Source organism: Candidozyma pseudohaemuli (genome assembly GCF_003013735.1).
Source record: "Candidozyma pseudohaemuli strain B12108 chromosome Unknown scaffold00012, whole genome shotgun sequence".
Classification (NCBI taxonomy): Eukaryota; Fungi; Ascomycota; class Pichiomycetes; order Serinales; family Metschnikowiaceae; genus Candidozyma; species Candidozyma pseudohaemuli.
The window spans coordinates 42,740-63,743 of NW_020194446.1; the positions used below are offsets into that span (position 1 = coordinate 42,740).

The 21,004-nt window shown below is 48.5% G+C and overlaps 8 protein-coding genes across 8 annotated transcripts; 4 read left to right on the plus strand and 4 right to left on the minus strand.

Annotated features, from left to right (window-relative positions):
• Positions 1-445: 445 nt before the first annotated feature.
• C7M61_004042 (uncharacterized protein) lies at positions 446-4,259 on the plus strand (the record flags this gene model as incomplete). The annotated part of the gene is made up of 2 exons (XM_024859371.1): positions 446-1,532; positions 1,867-4,259. The coding sequence occupies 2 exons, from the start codon at positions 446-448 to the stop codon at positions 4,257-4,259; spliced, it is 3,480 nt and encodes a 1,159-aa protein (XP_024712343.1).
• A 90-nt stretch (positions 4,260-4,349) lies between these two features.
• Positions 4,350-8,177, minus strand: C7M61_004043 (chromatin-remodeling ATPase; the record flags this gene model as incomplete). Its single annotated transcript, XM_024859372.1, has 1 exon — positions 4,350-8,177. The coding sequence occupies one exon, from the start codon at positions 8,175-8,177 to the stop codon at positions 4,350-4,352; it is 3,828 nt and encodes a 1,275-aa protein (XP_024712344.1).
• A 913-nt stretch (positions 8,178-9,090) lies between these two features.
• C7M61_004044 (uncharacterized protein) lies at positions 9,091-9,417 on the plus strand (the record flags this gene model as incomplete). The annotated part of the gene is made up of 1 exon (XM_024859373.1): positions 9,091-9,417. The coding sequence occupies one exon, from the start codon at positions 9,091-9,093 to the stop codon at positions 9,415-9,417; it is 327 nt and encodes a 108-aa protein (XP_024712345.1).
• Positions 9,418-11,390: 1,973 nt separating this feature from the next.
• ADE6 (phosphoribosylformylglycinamidine synthase) lies at positions 11,391-16,690 on the minus strand (the record flags this gene model as incomplete). Its single annotated transcript, XM_024859374.1, has 2 exons — positions 11,391-12,171; positions 12,669-16,690. The coding sequence occupies 2 exons, from the start codon at positions 16,688-16,690 to the stop codon at positions 11,391-11,393; spliced, it is 4,803 nt and encodes a 1,600-aa protein (XP_024712346.1).
• Positions 16,691-17,362: 672 nt separating this feature from the next.
• On the plus strand, positions 17,363-17,874 carry C7M61_004046 (uncharacterized protein; the record flags this gene model as incomplete). Its single annotated transcript, XM_024859375.1, has 2 exons — positions 17,363-17,584; positions 17,665-17,874. The coding sequence occupies 2 exons, from the start codon at positions 17,363-17,365 to the stop codon at positions 17,872-17,874; spliced, it is 432 nt and encodes a 143-aa protein (XP_024712347.1).
• Positions 17,875-17,895: 21 nt separating this feature from the next.
• C7M61_004047 (uncharacterized protein) lies at positions 17,896-19,485 on the minus strand (the record flags this gene model as incomplete). The annotated part of the gene is made up of 1 exon (XM_024859376.1): positions 17,896-19,485. The coding sequence occupies one exon, from the start codon at positions 19,483-19,485 to the stop codon at positions 17,896-17,898; it is 1,590 nt and encodes a 529-aa protein (XP_024712348.1).
• Positions 19,486-19,896: 411 nt separating this feature from the next.
• On the minus strand, positions 19,897-20,280 carry C7M61_004048 (uncharacterized protein; the record flags this gene model as incomplete). The annotated part of the gene is made up of 1 exon (XM_024859377.1): positions 19,897-20,280. The coding sequence occupies one exon, from the start codon at positions 20,278-20,280 to the stop codon at positions 19,897-19,899; it is 384 nt and encodes a 127-aa protein (XP_024712349.1).
• A 193-nt stretch (positions 20,281-20,473) lies between these two features.
• Positions 20,474-20,920, plus strand: RPB8 (DNA-directed RNA polymerase core subunit; the record flags this gene model as incomplete). The annotated part of the gene is made up of 1 exon (XM_024859378.1): positions 20,474-20,920. One exon carries the CDS (start codon positions 20,474-20,476, stop codon positions 20,918-20,920), a length of 447 nt encoding a protein of 148 aa, XP_024712350.1.
• Positions 20,921-21,004: the final 84 nt, after the last annotated feature.

Genomic DNA, 21,004 nt, shown 5'->3' on the forward strand with positions numbered 1-21,004 from the left:
TCCCCGTCTTGACCAATGAGGCTCCACATAACGCCCAGACAAATATCCAGCGTCGTGGAGCAACAAGTGGCAAAAGAGCCGGGGATCCAGCTTTTTTCACCAGAATACACCCGCCATTTTCCCATTTTTTTTCCCATCCTTTTCTCCTGTTCTACTTCTTCACTTCACTTGCAGCCGCTGCAGCCGTGTACGCAAGCGAATCTGCCCTGCCTAATCGCTACCCTATCCTGTCGACTGTGCGGGTTGGACCCATTATCTGAGACAAAAAAAAAAAAAAAAACGGTATCAGAGAAGTACTACTCGAGAGCAGAAGCAGAGCCAGAGGGCAGACCTAATTTCCACAAACCAGCAGAAAAGAAACGTCACTGACATCCGTTAACAAAAAGAGTCGTGCTGACATCCCCCTCTCCCTCATTAGCCTAGTCCGCTTCAGACTCAGTCCACCATGGACTCGTTCGATTTCTCCAGGGGCAACGAGTCCCCACAAGAAACCTTCTTTGCCATGCTCCACCAGTACTTGGTCCAGCTGGGCTGCAGCCAGAGCGCCTCGATGCTTGTCGAAGAAGCCAAGGTCCACTTCAACAGCGAGGGGGCCTTCAACGATGCATACTTGTACGAGTGGTGGTGCCTACTATGGAGCATCCACAACTCGCTGAAGAGCCCGCCGTCGCTGATGCCGCCGCCCATGCCTCCGAATCGGTTTGACCCGAGTCAGACGGGCCAAATTCCGCAGGCGGCTCCTCAGCAACCGCCCCAGTATGGCCAGATGCTAATGCAAACGCCAGGAGCAACGCCCCAAACTGCCGCAAAGCCCAAACAGAAAAAGGTCGAACGCAAACCTCCGAAGAACGCCCCTGCTCTGGCCCCGGTGGGTGCTCCTACCCCAGGTGCTGCGCCGGGCTCTCAAGCTGGCCTGGAGAGTCTGGCTATCATGGTGCCTGGACAGGTTCCACTTACCGTTGGACGGGGCCAGCCGCCGGCTAAAAGACACAATCTGGCCAATATCGCCATGCAGCGGCCCCAGCTACAGCCCCAGCAGAGGGCAGCCGTTTCCCAGCAGCAGATGGCCCGAGCCCCACAGGCCCAGGCCCGAAACAACAGGAAACCCGTGGCTCAGACACCACAGAACAAGCCCCAGCAGGTCGGGCCCATACAGCAGAATCAGCAGACTCCGAACCAGAGCCAGACTCAGCAAAGCCAGCCAAACCAGCAGAACCAGCCTAATCAGCCGCCCGTGCAGCCGAACCAAGGAATGGGCATGCCCATGGGCGACAACTACATGTCTACGAATGTGCAACTGGTACCTCTGGCGCCGCCGCTGGCACCCAGCCTGGGGCCTAACTCAGATCCTAACCTGAAACCGAACCTGGAACCCAACCTGACGAACTTTGCCCTGCAGCCGCCGCCCCTTATGCCCGGAATGAACGGCGACTCCCTCAACGGACAACCCGATGGACTCATGGACAATGACTTTGGCATGAACTTCTTGGGAGCAGACCTCAACATGGACCTCAACGGGTTCGACATGACCAGTATGCTTAAATAGTCTCACGAATATGTACATAAAAAGAAGTGGCTACCACATCTGATCTGTTTACATTCCCTCCCTACGCTTATCGTGCTAAAACAGCTCTTTAGGTGTTTCTGCCTCAGACCATTCTGGTGCGACCCCATGGGGGTTTTCACCTGCTTGTACAGAAATCGCATAATCAAAACACACATCGATCCGAGCCTAAAGACCTCACGCTCGTTAAAAAAATATCCCTGTCTAACGGATCTAGGCTGCAGACGATAAACCTTATTCGATAGCGAGCCTTCCTCGAGCCAAAAATCTGTCCCCTCATCCTCGGTTATCAACCCATTCAGTCCATGACCACAGATCCTACCAGAACATGAACTTCGAGAAATTCGGCCTCGGCAAGTTGAACCTACTATCCAACTACCTGCCCGCAGAGGCCGACTGGGGTATCGAGGAGCCTATAGCTCCACCTCGGCCCAGGTTCAATTCGACATCTACTTCCGAATACAGCCATCAGCAGCGGTACCGAGAGTACTCTGTGAAAACTCCGTCTTTTGCAACCTCGTCGTATTGTGCCAGTGTTCGAAAGACGCTACCGTCTACGACAGCCAACTTCCACAAGTTCATCAAGAAGTACCTTAGTCTCGAGCACAAAGATACTGCGGTGGTTGAGAGGTTCAAGTACAACTTGGTGGTGCTGAACCTCCTAGACGCCTCGATGGTGCTCTCGAAAAACGAGCAGGCGCTTAATAATCTTGTCCAGATCCGTAATGAGGTTGACTCAACGTTGCACGTCAAGTTGGCCAAGGAATTCTCGTTCGATGGCACCGTTTTGGAGATCACCAACAAACAATACCGTCTTTCGTTCCCGCCCGCTTACAGCAGTCCACTCCTTTTGCTTAATATCCTTTCACTCATTATCTTTTTGTTGAAACAGAACTTCCACATCCGCTCGAATATTTCACATGCTGGCAGAATCACCATGTTCAAGATGTTACTCATTATGGCCACCAAGCTCGTCAAGTGCAAAAGAGCCAAAACCACGCTTACAGCATCCAGGAGCTTGCGTAGCCTAGATGACTTCATGATCTCCAACTGCAAGGTGAACAAGGCCTTGATCACCAGCATGATATCTTTGAAAGAGTTTGAGATGTTCGCCTTCATGAACAAAAGTTCCAACAACGACCTGACAACAAAATATTCTGATGAACTAAAAAATCACCTCAACATGCTTTTAAACTGTCTTTCGTTGAATATCCGTCACTCCGTCAGTACCTTGTTGCCCATGTGCAATGGCCAGCTTCTTGAGCAGTACTGTGAAATCAATAATATCCAATTGGCCCATGTCTTCGAGGAGATAGTGGAAAACCCAGAAGAGCAGCTCACCTTGGAGAGTCTCAAGGAAAAGCTCAATGCTTTCAATAACCTTCGGCGCTTCTTCATCTGCCAGCTTCTTACCATCCACGATTCTCCTCTACGAAACTTCTTCATGCTCAAGCTCTACGACGCTTTTCACATCGATGACGCTGAGGTCTTCCAGCTTAATATCTCCGAAAGACTTACGAAACTTGAGCACATTTTTGAGGAGCATACGAAAACTCTAGACCAACTCCTCTCGCTAAACGAGAAATTCAAGGCATTGAGCAAGACTACCGCATCAACTGATTACGCAAACGATGATGTTCTCTCCAGGGGCAAGACCCCCGAGCGCAGAGACGATGAGCTCTTTTTGATGGATTCTGAGCTAAACCTTCGAAATTTGATCAACAAGTTGACCAATGTCACAACGAGTTTGCTGTACTTCAAGAAGTACAGTCAGGCTATCGCAGAAGTCAATGATTCAGAGGAATATGACGAAAAGATGTCTATATTTGCTCTGTTTCAAAGTGAGCTTCGAGGTTGTATCGATCTATACAATGTCTGCAGAAGCGACTACGAAGGTGAATTCAATCGCAAGTTCAGACCACAATCACAAACATCGAGCACATCAACATCGCAACGCAATTCGTTGAACAGCAATGAGCATTTCAATCCAAAGGCTTTCCAAACGGGCTCATCAGGTTCTATGAAGAAGCGGTACTCCATACCGTCCAACGGAGACTTGAACCGCATCGAAAGCAAGTCAGGCTCCTCTAAGAATGGCTCTCTGGAAAAGAGGTATAAACGACTCTCTACTGGATTGCAGCTAGGACTACTCACAGTATTCGAAGAGCCAAACAACAAGGATAGCAGCTCTGTGCAATCTCCAAGGGAGCTGAAGGGGGACCTTCTGTCCCACGGAGATGGAACCGGAGCCACTTCGCCGCCCGCTAATTATGAAGCATTCAATCAAGCAGCATTGGACGCTCTCACACGACGAAGAAGTGTTCGACAGTCCATTGGGAGGTTTTCTGTGAACTCTCTCAACTCGAACATATCGGGCATCACAGATTTAATTGCATCTACAACCGGTGACGAAGACGAAGGGGAGATATCGAAAACGAGTCTACTCAGTGGCCCGGTGCCACTGGGGATATCAAAGGAAGAACTAAAGAAGAAACTAGAAGAGAGTTTTACAAGAATTTACAGTTTGGAAAACGAGAACAATGAGCTCAAGCATATGGGGCTGCTAGAAGCTCCTGGTGAGCTGAAAGAAAGCGATGAGTTTCTAGACCTGGGTACACGATCGAACCGAACGGTGGACCCGTCTTTCATGGCTGATTTGGAGAAAACGCTAAATCTGAACACCCCTACTAATTAACACACCCATTATATACGAGTTAACTCATCTTATGACATAATACATTAATTTATTCATGACTCCATATTGTAAATCTAATGAAGTGTAGCCTTAGACCTGTGTCTGTGGTGTGATCGTTCCTGAAAACAGGCCTTCTCCCTCGTGATACATGGCCTCGAGGGTTTTACTCATGGGTTCCACTGAAGGTGTTGAATCGCCAGTATTCGAACTTGTACCTCCAGCGGTGGAGTTGGAAGTCGGCGTGTCGTTTGAATTGTCATCGCCACCCAAAAGAAGGAATGCAACATCCTTCTTCTTGTTAGCGGCATCTTCCTTCTTCTTACCAGCCGAAGCCTTTCCTTCCATGACAACCTGTTGCACTTGCTCTTTTTGTTTGGCACGGTCTCTCATTCTCTCTTCGATAGTGTTCTTGGTCAAAAGTCTATAAACCGTCACCTGCTTCGTTTGACCAAGTCTATGTGCTCTGTCCATGGCCTGAGAGTCGATTGTAGGATTCCAGTCAGAGTCGTAGAAAACGACAGTGTCTGCAGCAGTCAAGTTGATACCCAAACCACCTGCTCTGGTAGAAAGCAAAAAGACAAAAATCTCTGGCTTGGTCTGCCAGTCGTGCACCAAGTCTCTTCTGTCTTCCAATTTGGACGATCCATCTAATCTAATGTAGTTGTGCTGTCTAAACGTCAAGTATTCCTCCATAAGGTCCATCATTTTCGTCATCTGGAAATAGATCAACACTCTGTGGTCGTTATTCTTGAGGTTGTCAAGCAACTTATCAAGCATGGATAACTTACCAGACTCAGTAATGAATCTATTCATTGATGGCATGCGAATGTTGGAGTAGTCGATGAACTTGTTCACTGGTTCAGGTAACATGTTAGATTTAGGGTATTCTGGAACAGGCACCTTCTTCTTGATCAATTCAAGCTCGTCGTTGAGTGACATTGGGTTAAGACTGGAGCGGATCTTCTGGTCGAACAAGATGTCCGCTTTTCTGTTACTGAATGACATGTTGCTGCAATTTAATTCAACCGGCACTGCGGCAGCAATTGGATCAGCAGCTGGCTCGAGAACATTGATGTACATGTCCTCGTAAACTTTCTGCTTAACAGAATAAAGGTCCTTGAGGTGAACGGAATTGCTGATGTCACAGAGCTTGTCATTTTGTTCTCTGATGAGAAGCTTTTTGTTTGTGGGGATGTACCCGTCTTCGTCATATGCATAACTGAACCTGTTCGTCTTTTCGTAGTTGTCATCGTTATAGCTAGATCTGGAAATGGCTCTTCCGATAACATCCTCCTTGTTCATTTGGTAAAACTCCTGAGGTGAAGTGTCGGTAAACTTCAAAAAGCTGAAGTTATCCAACTCGTCGTCCTTAACGTTGTTGGGGCTGTAGATGTTGAACATTTCGTATATCTTGCGCTTCGAGCCAAGATCGTTCTTTTCGTTCGGTGAAAGCATCTCTTGATAAACAAGCTTTGGAAGATCGTAGTTGATCAAGTTTCGAGATGTGTATGCTAATTCCAAATCGGTCTCACGAAGGAAGGAGGAAGTTTCGGCGAATGACCCGAAAGAGAAGCTCGACTTCACGTCGGCTCTCTCGAAAAGATCAGGGTGGTTGCAAACTTTTCTAAACTGCATGACCAAGTTCATCAACGACTGCGTGCTTTCGTCGTTACTGTTGGAAGCGTCAAGCAAGTCCATAATAGAAATCTGTGACTTCAACATCTGGTAGTATTTCTGTTGTCTGTTGGTCAAGTCACAGAAGAGGTCGATCTCGACCTTGTCACCCAACTCGCTTTGAACATTCTTCTTCACACGTCTCAACATGAAAGGTTTGAGAATAACGTGCAAACGCTTGAGCTGTTGTTCGTTAAGCTGGGTGTTAGATTGAGCGTGGCTCTCGATATCTTTGGAGAACCAGTCGCTGAACTCGTCGTGGGAGTCGAACAACGACGGCATGATGAAATGCAACAAGGCCCAAAGCTCTTGCATGGAGTTTTGGATGGGCGTACCGGTCAAAAGTAAACGGTTACGGCACGAGAAACTCAACAACGACTTCCATCTCGAGGAGGAGGAGGACTTGATCGCCTGGGCTTCATCCAAAATCATGTACTGCCACTTCATTTTCTGGAAGTATGGCGCATCAGCAACCACCAATTGGTAGGACGTCACAAGAACGTGGAAAGGAGCATCCTTATCGTAACGCAAGCTCTTTCTGTCCCAAAACTTTCTCAAGACCTTACGGTCCTTGGCACTACCCCAGTAGGGCAACACCTTGAAGCCCGGCACGAACTTGGTGATTTCCTGTTGCCAGTTGTGCAAGGTGGAGGCTGGTGTCACCACAAGGTAGGGACCCCAGATGTTGTGAGTTTCAGCAAGGTAGGCAAGCACCGAGATACTCTGGACGGTCTTACCAAGACCCATTTCGTCGGCCAAAATACCGTTGATGCCTTGCTCGTACAAGTTGGCCAACCAGTTGAGACCCTTGACCTGGTACTCCTTCAAGGTGCACTTCAACATGTCAGGTTGGGTGATGCTCATGTCACCAATCAAGGTAGGGTTCTGGAAGTTCATCTCCTCGCCGTTGGTGTCAGGATTACGGAACTCATCGTCGTCGAAAGCCTGGGCACGCAGTTTGGCCACATCCAAGGCACTCTGAGCATTTGCAGCAGCAGCTCTGTGCAATGCATCCTCGTCATCCTGGTCAAAGTCAAGCAGACGGAAGTCAGCAGCCTCGCCCTTGACGCCGTGGTACTTGTCCCAGTCTCTCTGGTTCTCGTCCTTATGCAAGTTGGGGTCAGCATCCGTGCCCTCTATCTCGTCGGTCTTGATCTTCTTGCCAATAAAGTGCGAGTACAACTCGGTCTGGGTGATCAAAAAGTCCAACTTACGGGACTGGCGCTTGGCCTCACGTTCCTCTTCCTCCTTCTTGGCCTTGTCGACCAACTCCTTCTCCTCCTTCTTCCGGCGGTCTCTCTCCAAACGGTCGTTGCGCTTCCAGAAGTTGAACATCTCACGCATGGCTCTTCTGGCCTTCGACGTCAAGTCCTTCTGGTTCTTGTTGTTCTTGAGCTGCCAACGCTTGGCCTCACGGGCGGCCAAAATGGCTGTTTTCTTGAGATTGATGAGTTTGGCCTGGTTCAGCTGCTGCATCAACCGCAGCACCTTGGGTCCGTCTTTCCTCGACAAGTCCTTCCAGATGGCCACAAACGTGTTGTCGTACTGTTTCGTCACCAGCTTGAGCTCCTTGGACTTCTGTGGCAGCAGTCTGTCGTCGTCGGGGCCCTGGGACGGCGTTTTGTCCGGATCGTCCTTCATTGACTGTCTGATCCGCTGGCGCCCGTTCTCCTTGGACTCACGGCCCTTGGGTCTGTCGTCGTCGAGCTTCCGGCGCTTTTCCAGCATATTGTCGTCGCTGGCACGCTTCTTTTTCGGCTGCTCCTTCAATTCGGGCTCCGGCGTCACCACACTCGAAAACCGTGCTGCGTTGGTCTCCAACGCCTTTTGCCTGGCAGCCCGGGCCTCGTCGTTGGGGCCCACCCTGGTGGATCCGTACGCTGACGAAGGCACCTCGGGAGTATCGGGCCCAACAAGCAACGCCTCTGTGGTCATGCGGTTGGCGTAGCCATTCTTGTAATCGCCGGTTCTCTTCAAGAGCGTCTGCAAACGGCGTCTTTCGTCAAGAAGCGTGTGTTCTCTCAGCGAGTAAACCAAGGCCTCGTCTAGCGTGGTCAAGGCATTGGCGTTGGCTTCGAAGCGGGTCAAGTACTCAGAGTCTGTAGCCGGAAGGGCGTCGTGGCGGCCATTTCTGGATCCGTTTCTCGTATGGATGGTGACGTTCATCTGGTGCTGGGTCGGCGCCAGCGCCAACAGCAGGACCGGCGGCGGGGTGTTATCCAGAAGAATCAGCAGAAGGTTCATGGTGGGGTGCCGAAGGTGGGATGTTTTTTTTGTGGCAGCGAAATTTTTTTTTCTGCCCTGTCGTGAATGTGAGCTTCCCGCCTTGTTGCGGCTTCCTGGCCGCGAGGAGGAGGATCCTATTGGGGCTGAAACAAGGGGCCCTATTTTCGGGCCATTGTGGGGTTGGCGCTGCCGTGCTGTATATTTATATGCTGATCCTTGCGAGCTTCACTTGGTGATGGGGGATTTTTCTGTAATATCCGTTCTTGCGGTGGTTGCGCTGGACCCTGCCTCGTGGTCGTCCTTGTGGAGGTGCAGTGAGAGTCCCTCCAGAAACCAAGGTTGACGGGATTTCTTTAATTATTTATACCCATATATAAATATCCATTCAGCATGCCATGTTTTGACTCCTTTGACGACCCCTGGGCTGCTCCGCACGTGATGCGGTGCCGGAGCTTATTGGTGGTGGTGAGCTCCCGCTGGTGGTAGCAGAGTGGTGATAACGAAAACGAAAACCGCAGGAAAAAAAGAGGCGTTTTCTACAAACGTCGAAATCCGTCTTGTCTACTTTGGTTCTTTTTTTTTGTTAGGGCGCCGCCCTCAGGCTGTACGGGGTCTGGCAGATAGGGCCACTGGCCAAGAGGTATGAGGAGTCGGCGAGCCAGGGTGGATCGGCTCGGATCCAGATGGTGGGTCACGTGACGCGCTGTTTAAATTAACCGCCTGATCCGGTGCCCCAGAGGTCACCTAATTAGGCTTTTTGGGGCTTTCCACAACCTTCTTCCAATCACAAATCTCAGAAGATGCAATTTTCGACAAAACACCCGCCCCCGCTGTTTTCCGTGAATTCGCTTCCCTTTCGGACATGGTCACGTGACAGATCACCGAATCACCCTATTTCGAATCCCTCCTCGTCTCTTTCGCCACCACCAAAATGGAACACCCAGCTTTAACACTTTCCGGTTTGTGCTTTGTCGGCGGCGTTATGGGCTACGCCCGTAAGGGATCCGTGCCTTCCTTGGCTGCCGGTATCACTTTCGGCGCCATTTACGCCGGTGCTGGCTACTTGTTGAAGAACAACAGAGACTGGGGTTTGGAAATCGCCTTGGGCGCCTCCACCTTCTTGCTTGCCGCTGGAATTGGAAGATCCATCCCCACCCACTTCTCCAAACCCGTTCCCTTGGTGCTTTTGGGTTTGGGTGCGGTTCTGACCGCCTACTATGCCAAGAAGTACAATGAGTTCTACCCCATTTGGAATTGAGCATTATGTAAATACAAAGACATTTTGAGAGATAAGGTGTAGCATTGCGTAGTTTGAGTTTGTCTCGAGACGGCTTAGCACTTAGGGTTGTGCCCCAGACGGTGGTTACGGGCCAATGGAAGCTGAAAATTAGGTTGGACAGAATTAGGTTTCGAGGTGGATGGTGCTGGCGGGTCTGTTGTTGAATAAGGGCATTAAAAGCTAATCTACGCTCTAACTTCAGGTAGTTCATCAGGTATCGTTCATTGCGTTACATAATAAATAGTCGTTACTGAAATATCATCAAGGCGAAATATCATCAAGGCGAAATATCATCAGGAATCGTCGCCAAATAAGTTATCGTAAATGCTCAGACACGCTGCTTAGCTAAGCTCGATAACAGAGACAGATCTCTCTCTTCCCACAGAAGCATCAGTAATGGGACTCACAGCTCCAGATGGACTGGCTGGGGCAGCCTTTGGAGAAGTAGGCGAAACGCCTGGGATGACAAATGGCTCAGAAACGTCGTTGGACAAGGAAAGGTAGGTTGGGGTGTACATTGGAAAAAATTGATAGAAAAATGAAGTTCCCCGGGGCCACTGTATTTATATCATTTCTGGACTTGCACTTCCGGGGAATCTGAGGGATGATGCATCTGGGGAACAAACTCCGAAGCTGTCGCACCGAGGTCCGTTGGCCCGAATGACGTCAGGGCGACTCACCCTAATTTGCCTTTGGAGCCACGAATTGCGCTTCAAATTTTACGGATGAATTCGTCTTCGGTATATAGACAGAATGGGGACGAATTATTGACAAATTGGCTTTATGGGCTTGCACGGAGCTTCGAAAACAATTTATCCGAGCATTTTCATGCTCATCCCGCACTCGTATCAATGCATATCTAGTGGGCCCAGATAATCCGTCAAGAGTCATCAAAATCCTGATTTAAAGGTGGGGCCACTGGATTCGTTTAGTATGGTTTGATTGAAACGGTTGGTGAGATTTCACACTAAACGAATCGGATTTGCCGATGGGATCGACGCTGTGATTATCATAGGCGACAAAAATGTCGTCCCTCCATTGCCGCTTGACCTCGTTAGTAATCCGCGGAAAATGCACCAATGGGGATGAAAATTACATCGTTGTGGTCGCCTGGCCTTAAGTAATCCATTGATATTTATAGACTCTAAAACTTCCCAGCCAGCATCAAATTAACTCGGGGTTGCTGAGGTAGCCACGACATTGTCGCAGCCTTTTCCTCGGAGTATGCGCCCGAACGCTGCTTGTCATGCAGCTCTCGGCCCACCGCCATAGTGCTTATCAGTGGAGCCACATTGGTTGCGGATAATAACAACCGAAACGGCGGGCGGTTTTCCGTTTCTTTCTCCGTTCCAATAAAATTTTGATAATTTGACGTCAGCAAGTTTTGGCAAAAGGCAAGTTGAACAGAGACTTGGAGGTAATGAGGTTTGGGGAGATTGGACAATATTAATTCAATCGTAAATTTCGAGATGAAAACGTTTTTCTTCGAGAGGAAAGACTTGGCTGTGAATCGCCGTATCAAGAGTCTGATCGTGCTAGCATGACATTTGTAGTTTCTTACAAAACCATATACGAAAGGGGGATTGGACGATAAAAGGTTTGGTTTACGTATTAGCCTCCTTCGGTTTCACAGGATTTTGTGTTTTACTTCTGTTTTCGCAGCCATTTAACTTTTTCACTTTGAAGGAGGCAGTGTTTGGTAATCGAATGAAAAGTATCATCATTTGTCATTGTTCTTGATTTGAAACGGAAATGGAAATTTAAGAACCGTTGATGAGAACTGAATTGCTCGAAGTCTCCATATCTGAGTCCACTCTCGTTATTAAGCACCATTGATAGGACACTTCTTGTCTTTCTCAATGCACAATAATCTTCGACATTCAAATCAATTTCCAAACTACAGTCTCCAAACTACAATATTGAAAGGTAACGTGAGATGTATTAAGTTACACTTAGGCAGCGGCCTGAGGAGCAGCAGCCTCTGGGGCAGCCTCAGCGGCAGCATCCTGCTTGTAGACCTTGACGGTAGGAGCAGCAGCAACCTCGTCCTCGTCCTTGTACTCAGCAATCTTAACAGCATCTGGCAAAGACTTAGGACCGAATCTGTTCTTAGCTGGGTCTCTCATAATCTTGACCTTGATACCCAAGACACCCTGTCTCATCAAGACGTGTCTGATGGCAGAGTCAATGAAGTCCTTGGTTGGCTGACCAGAGTGGATCATGAAACCGTCAGCGTACTTCTGGGACTTGGCTCTGGCAGCTCTCAACTTACCAGAAATGACAACCTCGACACCCTTGGCACCAGCACCCATGGAGAATCTCAAGACACCGTAAGCGGCTCTTCTGATTGGCAAACCAGCCAACAACTTGGCCTTCAAAGCCTCAGCCTGGACAGCAGCAGAAAGAGCTCTCTCCTCGACTCTCTCGGCGTAGATGACAATACCCTCTGGGGAGAGCTTGAATCTCTTGACGATCATAGAAGTCAACTCGTGGATTCTTCTACCCTGCTCACCCAAGACACCCTGGGTGTTAGAGGCCTTGACGATAACCTCCAACTTGGTTGGGGTCTTTCTGACCTCAACACCAGCGTAACCCTGCTCGGCCAACTCTCTGGTGAAGAATTCGTTCAATTCAGCGTAGAAGACACCGTCGGCGACGAGCTTTCTCTTCTTGGACAAGATCTGTTGAGCAGACATTATTAGTTGTAGTTGGTATGGCTTTCTCAAAGTGAGACTGAAAAATTTTTTGTCTGCAACCAGACTGGCTTTTGGGCTAGTGCACGACTTTGAAAGTTTTTCGCAACCACACACGTGATGCAAGGCACGTGAACACATCCCTGCTTTTACCAGTGGATCCAGCAGTACGTTCGAAGCGGTTTAAAGGGTGGTATGGCAATTTCAATCTAATAAGTAGCTGAATTGGGCTCAATTAATATACTCTGTGTTTTGGGTTTCTGGATTTCTCTGGAAAGGGCCACTTTCTTGATGGCTGCAAAACCACAATCTGTATAGTAGAACAACTAGGGCCAATAATCACCCAAGATCGAAAGAGAACTGTTTAAAGAATCAACCAGTAATTGAAAAATCGTTTCATAGAAAAGAAACGAATCACACTTACCAAGGGCTTAGAAAATAAGCTTTTTCAACTGCCCCTACTCACCCCCTCGCTATCCTATAATGTGTATTCAATGTCTGTCTATCGTACAATTTCAAAACTTTTCTCCAACCCACTCTCTGGCGGACTTGAACAAGCCGATCCATGGACCGTAGCCCTCCCACTCAGCATACTTCTCGGTAGGGTAGTAGGAGTTGGACTCCAATCTGGTGGTTCTCTCAGGATGAGGCATCATAGCCAACACTCTACCATTGGCATTGGAGATACCAGCGATACCCTCTGGAGAGCCGTTGGGGTTGAAGGGGTACGTCTTGGCAACGCTACCGTAGTTGTCGACGTATCTGATCACAGACTGCTTGTCCTGGGTGAGGAAAGCCTCCTGTCTGGCCTGGTCCTCGAACGAGGCTCTACCTTCACCGTGAGCAACGACAATTGGGAACTTGGAGCCCTTCAATTTTTGCAAGAAGATCGACTTGTTGTCCTGCGCCTCGTCAACCTCCACCATCACGTATCTGGCCTCGTACTGCTCACTGAGGTTTCTCTCGAAAGTGGGCCAGTGCTCGGTACCGGGGATCAACTCGGCAATTCTGCTCAAGAACTGACATCCGTTACAAGCACCAATGGCAAAAGTGTCCTCTCTGTCGTTGAAGAATCTTCTGAACTCCTCTCTGGCCTTCTCGTTGAACAACACAGACTTGGCCCATCCAGCGCCAGCACCGAGAACGTCACCGTAAGAGAAACCACCACAGGCAGCGATACCGGTAAAAGAGTCCAAAGAAACCTTGCCGCTCAAGATGTCCGACATGTGCACATCGTAGACATCAAAACCGGCTTGAGAGAAAGACCAGGCCATCTCTTGCTGAGAGTTGACACCCTGCTCTCTCAAAATAGCCACCTTAGGTTTCTTGTCACCAGCAGCAATGTTGAAGTTCTTGGGGTCAAAGGTCAATTGGTAGGACAAACCTGGGTCAGCATCGTCGCCAATAGCCTCGTACTCCTCGGTACTGGTCTCTGGGTTGTCTCTGAGCTTCTGGATGTGGTACGAGGTGTTGCTCCACAACTTCTGCAAAGTGGCTCTGGTGTTTTCGTAGACAGTCTCGCCGTTGTGCTTGAAGGTGAGGGTCTGCTCCTTGGTTGGCTTACCAATGACAGAAACATACTTCTCCTCGACCTTGTTGTCACCCAAAACCTTGACGAATTTTTCAAGGTCAGCAGACTTGATTTGGAAAACAGCACCGAGCTCCTCGTTGAACAATTCGGTCAAGGCATCCTCATCAGAAGACAAGTTGACTTGAGCACCGCATCTGCCAGCAAAAGCCATTTCAGCAACAGTAGTCAACAAACCACCTTCGGATCTGTCGTGGTAAGCCAAGACATCGACGTCCTGGTGCAAGGCGATCAAGGCATTCAAGAAACCCTTGAAAACTGCGTGAGAGTGGACAGTAGGAGCCTTGTCACCGACCTGCTTGTAGACCTGGGCCAAAGCAGAACCACCAAGAGCCTTCTTGACATCCTTAGCCAAGTCGACCAAGACCAAAACGGTGTCTTCGTCGGAAACCTTGAGCTGTGGAGTCCAGGTCTTGGAGGTGTTGGAAACTGGACCGAAAGCAGTGATGCACAAGGACAAAGGAGCGGTGATCTCCTTGTCGTCCCACTTCATCTTCATCGACATGGAGTCCTTACCGACTGGAATGGAAACACCCAAGTCTGGGCACAAGTCCAAGCCAATAGCCTGAACAGCCTCATACAACTTGGCGCCCTCACCATCATGGGAAGCAGCAGACATCCAGTTAGCAGACAACTTGACTCTGTCGATGGCAGGAATATCAGCAGCAAAGACGTTGAGCAAGGACTCAGCAACAGCCATCTTGGCAGAAGCAGAGGCAGAAATCAAAGCCAAGGTTGGTTTTTCACCCATAGCCATGGCCTCACCGGTGACCAAAACAGAGTCACCAAGAGAAGTGGCAGTGACACCAACGTCAGCAACAGGAACCTGCCATGGACCGACCATCTGGTCACGGTCAACCAAGCCAGTGACAAATCTGTCACCGATGGTGATCAAGAAGTTCTTAGAGCCGACAGCTGGGAGTTGCAAAACGTTCTTGACAGATTCCTCAACAGACAAGCCAGAGGTTGCAAAAGGGCTCAATTGCAAGTCCTGGGTGGTGGCCACTCTGGACATCTTAGGAGGCTTGCCGAACAAAACAGACATTTCAAGGTCAATTGGGGTGGTGTTCAACAAAGAGTCGGTCAAGACCAATCTCTGTTCCTCGGTAGCCTGACCAACAACGGCATATGGAGCTCTCTCTCTTTCACAGATGCTCTTGAACAACTCCAAGTTCTCTGGAGCAACACCCATGACGTATCTCTCCTGAGACTCGTTACACCAGATCTCCATTGGAGACATACCGGGTTCGAGAGAAAGAATAGATCTCAACTCAAACTTGGCACCCAAGTCGTTGTCGTGAACCAACTCAGGCAAAGCATTGGACAAACCACCAGCACCAACGTCGTGGATAGACTGGATAGGGTTGCCCTTAGCTCCGAGAGAAACACAAGCATCAATGACCTGTTGAGCTCTTCTCTGAATTTCAGGGTTACCTCTCTGGACAGAAGCGAAATCAAGCTCAGCAGAGCCCTCACCAGAAGAAACAGAAGAGGCAGCACCACCACCCAAACCAATCAACATACACTGGCCACCCAAAACAATAAGGTTGGCACCTGGGGTGATCTTGGTGTCTTTCAAAGCCAAGTCGGGTCTAATGACACCCATACCACCAGCCAACATGATAGGCTTGTGGAAGCCCCTGAACTCGTTCTCTCCCTTGTGGTTCTTGACCTCGGTGGTCAAAGTTCTGAAGTAACCGTTGATGGCAGGTCTACCGAACTCGTTGTTGAAAGCAGCAGAACCAAGAGGAGCCTCGACCATGATATCCAAAGCAGAGGCAATGTGCTTGGGCTTACCAATGTCACGCTCCCAAGGCTGGGGCAAAGTGGGGATGTTCAAGTCAGAAACAGAGAATCCAGACAAACCGGCCTTGGACTTGGAACCACGACCAACAGCACCTTCATCTCTGATTTCACCACCAGAACCGGTGGCAGCACCAGGGAAGGGAGAAACAGCGGTAGGGTGGTTGTGAGTCTCAACCTTCACCAAAGTGAAGACATTCTCCTTGATCGACTTCCACTCCTTGGTCTTGAAGTCTGGAGTGAAGAGGTAACCGTTAGGACCCTCAAACACAGCAGCATTGTCAGAGTAAGCAGAAACGGTGTACTGAGGGTACTTGTTGTGGGTGTTTCTGATCATCTTGAACAACGACAAATCCTTCTTGACGCCGTCAATGGTCCAGTCGGCATTGAAGATCTTGTGTCTGCAGTGTTCGGAGTTGACCTGAGCGAACATGAAAAGCTCCACATCGGTGGGGTCTCTGCCGATCACCTTGGTGAAAGCGTTGATCAAGTAGTCGATCTCGCCCTTGTCAAGCGCCAAACCGAGGTCGGTGTTGGCCTTCACCAAGTTGTCTGGAGAAGAGGTGATGTCCACATGGACCAAAGGCTTGGGCTGGTGGTGGGCAAACAAGTCGTCGTGCTTTGGAGCATTCTCGTTGATGTAGAGCTGCTGGGTCATTCTGTCGAAAACAGAAGTCAAGATCTCGCCGCCACGGGTGTTCAAGGCACCCAACAAGTCGAAACCCTCAGTGGCAGAAATCAAGAGGGAGATGCCTCTCTCAATTCTCTCGATCTTGTCGCCCAAACCAACAATGTTGGCAATGTCGGTGGCTTTAGAAGACCATGGGGAAATGGTTCCTGGTCTAGGCAAAACTCTGACAAGCACATTGGACTCGTTCAAGCCGGCAAAAGCGGTGTTATCGTCTCCAGACACAACGACCAACTTCTGCAAGGTCTCGTTGGCCTCAATGGACAAGTCGGCTGGGGAGTCGTAGGTCAACAAAATCTCCGTCAACTTGGTCTGCGCAGGCGTCAAGGGCTCCTTCAATGACACATAGTGGGTGTAGGCTGAAGAAACACTGGCGATGACGCCCTGCTGGTTCAAGTTCTTCTCCAACTCTTGCACCAAGTTGGAGACTCTGAATTTGGACAAGGCCTGGGGCCCTGGCAAGATGAGAAAATCGCTCATAGAAATTGGCCCTTTGGGTGTAAGGACGTAGCCTGAAGAGATCAGGAAGATGGGATCAGCTTGCAGTGCAGAGATGAGCCTTTGAAATTTGATATGTCGCGAAACGGAGTCATAACTCTGAGGTGGTCCGTGGGTTGGAAAGTGAGATAGAGATTGGAGAGGGAGGTGATTTCATGGTGATTGTTACTTTGGTGTTTTGTTACGAAATAGGGATCTTGTGTTTATGGGACAATTTTCGTAACCGTGGTTATAGTGGTGCTTGACTCCTCTAATTAGTCTCTGTGCCTAATTAACGGCTAATGCGCACAGGGTATAAGATAAGTAGTCTGCTCACATTCTAGATGTTTTTATGAAACTCAATAAAATCGATGAATTTTTGTAGCCAGACAAGTGATGTTATTTGATGAAAGCATAAAAACGGTTCTAAAGTACTTATCTCTTCCCTAGCCATTGAGACGGGTTGGAAGAGGTTCCAGACAAATACCTCTTAAGCAATGTAATTTTTATATCAACAAGTCCATTCTCGTTTTATCAAAAAATCTCTAAGACTGTCTGTTTTTCTGTATCACTCCATTTCCATTAAACTTGGTAACCGCCTCGATTTTGCAACCGGTGTGGTTCACCTCATCACTCCTGCAGAGGCATCTACAGACTACAACCACTCTCTTCTTGATGGCCCAGGGTAATCTTAAGCTCAAGTCAAAGGCAAAGGCCAGAGTTACCAAGAAACAACAAAACCCCCGCTCTTCGGCTCCGAAGATCATCAAACCCAAGAAGGCATCTGCTAAACAAGCGTTCAAGCTCCTGAAGTCTCTTAGTGGTCTGGCTGGAACGGAAAAGTTGATTGCTAGTAGGGTCGGTCACTTGGAACTCATCAAGGGATCCAGAAGAGAAGTCGAGAAGGAAGAAAAGAAGAAGAAGGAGCAGGAGAAGAAATAATGTCGAAAGCGGATGTTTTAAGTGCAATCCCTCAGTCTAATATAGCTGAGCAGGAAGAGCCTCAAGATCTAGGAAATGTCGAATGCAGAGGTTCAGTGAATATAGCTGGTGTGAAATCTGAAGATAGGGATTCACAGTATAAGCAGACAACGGAGGTGTTTGCTCAGGATCTTCGTGCTTTGGATCCCGACGCAGTGGCAGACGAAGCTAAGAGACTCAGGAAGTCCAAACGGAGACATGAATAGTTTGCTTATGAATATATATCTTTAATGGGGAATCAACAGAGTAGATGCGTTTTGCGCCTCCAACTCTAGATTTCTTCTCTTCATCTCCATCTCTTGAGATCTGACAAAGAAGATCATGGCAAAAGCAAACACTATAGTCAACACTGTCAAAATAGAATTAACTGGACCGGGGTTCATATTGAACATGGAGTGCGTGATGCGGTCCAAAAGCTGCTGGAAGATGTTGCAGATGCCAGAAATGCAAATGATGGTACCATAGACGGTACCAAACGTTTCAAAGCCGAAAACCTTGGCACAAAAGTCAGAGACGGCCGTATAATAAAATGGTCTGTATACCACAAGCAAGATGATCCCTGCGTAGGTGCCCGGAAGCCATGAAACAAGACCTAGTATACCCACAGAAACGGATACAATAGAGAGAATCCACAAGACCGAAAGGGTCTTCAATCTGTCAAGGATGAGGCCAATGAAAGGAATAGCAACAAGACCACCTAATGGCAAGGCAATGTCGAAAAAGTGGTTGATGCGGGACGCAAGCTCCTGGTCTCCATCATATAAGTAGAGTTCTTGGGCCCGAATTGTGGCAACGAAATAGTTGATTCGAAGCATTTGAATAGTGGTAAAAATGACCATCAAGTAAAACCACGGAGACCTTATTTGCTCGTCCACACTGTATCCGTGCAATATACCAAAGACACCACCAGTGGACTCGTAGAGCTTGTCTTCAGCGTCCTGCTCATAAACTGATTTGACAGAGGACCTAGAGGCTCTTGACACTGTCAGTCCTCTTCTCCTATCGCTCTCCTGAACACCAAACGATGCTCTTCTCATCAACAAGCTTGTTGTTTCGGACATATTGGGCTGCTCAACTGGTTCAGGCACTGCGTCTCTATCCATAGCTAAAAGCTTACTCTTATCCAAAGGACGACCAGTCTCATCAATTGATGTCTGGGCTATTTTGGCTAAGGTTCCCACTGTCTTGTATGAAGTGGTTGGCATGATGGTAAGCTGACAGACAAAGATGAAGACAGGCACGACTAGGTAATACGTGAAAAAGCTCGACACGGGCAACTCAAAGTAATTTGTGTAAATGACTCTGTAGCCCAAAAAAAGAGCCGAGGAGGTATCGAAAGCTCCAGTAAGCAAGGCCAAAATGAGGCCCGAGTTTTTAGGAAACGAGTTTGCCAACTGAAAGCATGAGATGAAGACGAATGGTCCACCCAATGCCATCATGGTATAACTCGTGAGATAAAGGTCAACGAAGTCAGTGCTTGGGGCGTAAATCATTGCAATTGATGCAAGCAACAATATCATGGATCCGATGATGCCTGTGGTCTTAGGACCATAGCTATCCAAAATAAAGCCCACAGGTAAAGCGGAGATGTTGGTCACCATACATGCAACGGTGAACAACAAGTTCAATGCCAAATCTTGTTCTGAACATGGAATCTGGCTATCTTTAGTGGAGATATCACACTTATCCAGGTAAACGCCTTGAGCAATAAGAACTGGTTTCAAAGCAGCAAAACCAAACACAGGGCCCGCAGCAAGAAGACACCATAGAATAGCACAGGTCACTTGGACCAAGCGCTTAGGTGTGGAATTCAGCATATGGTGTAGGTGATGAGGAAAAGCTGCGAGATATCTATAGATAAAGAATGCCCTTAGATAGCGAGCAACCTGCACTGGCATATCTGGAAAGTTAGACGAAATGTGCCCGGGAGCAATCTTGGGTACCTGCGTCGGGAAACTTAAACGTAAGAAAGCCAATTCTTTCATTGTTGTGCTTGACTACGAAGGACTCAGAGAGATAGGTTAGCGAACCATTGAACAGGTGAGTGCTGCTCATGCATAACGTAGCATTTTTCGATATAAACCGGTGGAAGCTCCCATGCGGTGTTCCATATGGGGAGTAATTTGGAGTGACAACCCAGAACAAGCGTTTTCTGCCCTTTACTGTCCTCTCCGAAGAAGTGAAGTGGTGAAACCATTATCGATGGTCTCGTGACGGTAAATGCATGCCTAGAAGGGGGAGATGACATGGTCCACGGTCTTGTAGGAGTTCGTAGACCTGGCAATTTTTTGGACGACGTGGTGGACCACAATCACGATAATGTTCAAGACAGCAAACACACCGATGCCGACCAAAACACGGAAACCAATCAGTTCAATAAACTCTTTTCTTTTGACAAGGTGGCTGCTAGACTCCTGACCCAAGAATTTCTCGGCCAAAAGCTCGTAAAGAACAAATGGACCTTCCTGGAAAGCTTCGAAACCACAGAAGTAAATGACGGCTCCAAGAAGGCCAAGAAGCACCGTCAAATATGTGAAAATGGAAGGCAACACCGAGAGCGGCGTGGCCTGTTGTTCCTGAGAGGGCTTAACCTCTTCCTCGTGCTTCTCCATTTTTTGTGTGCTAGAAGGAGAAACCAGTTGTAGTATACTGAGGCGAAGTGATCAGATCTGGTAATGCCCCTACAGGTTAATTTAGAAACAAAAAGGGCGAGATTCTGCACGTGACGCGGCACGTGATCTCAATCTTCTGCCCATCGAAAAAAACCTCAACCGAAGCTCATTAAACCAAGCTAACCACATCGCCATGTCCGGGATCTTGTTTGAGGATATGTTCAACGTCGACTCTGTCGACAACGCCAGATACAACAAGGTCAGCCGTATAGAAGGTCAGTCCTCGACGGCTCAGGATATCAAGATCACCTTGGACATCAACAGCGAGTTGTTCCCAGTCAAGGAGAGCGATTCGTTGACGATCACATTGGCTTCTTCCTTGGGTAACGAGGATTCCATGATCACGTCCAACGGTTCGTGGAGACCACCAAAGAGAGGCGACCGCTCATTGGCTGACGATTACGACTACGTCATGTTCGGTACCGTCTACAAGTTCGAGGAGAGCCAGGACAACGACAAGATGGCTGTTTACATTTCTTTCGGCGGTTTGTTGATGCGTTTGGAGGGAGGCTACCGTTCGTTGTCGAACTTGAAGCAGGAAAATGCATACATCTTGATCCGTCACTACAAGGACAACTAATGGCTGTGGCCAATGCATATGGGCTCCAGGAGCCGTGTACTATATATACGAATAACGTGATCAAATGTAGATTTAGGTAATTGT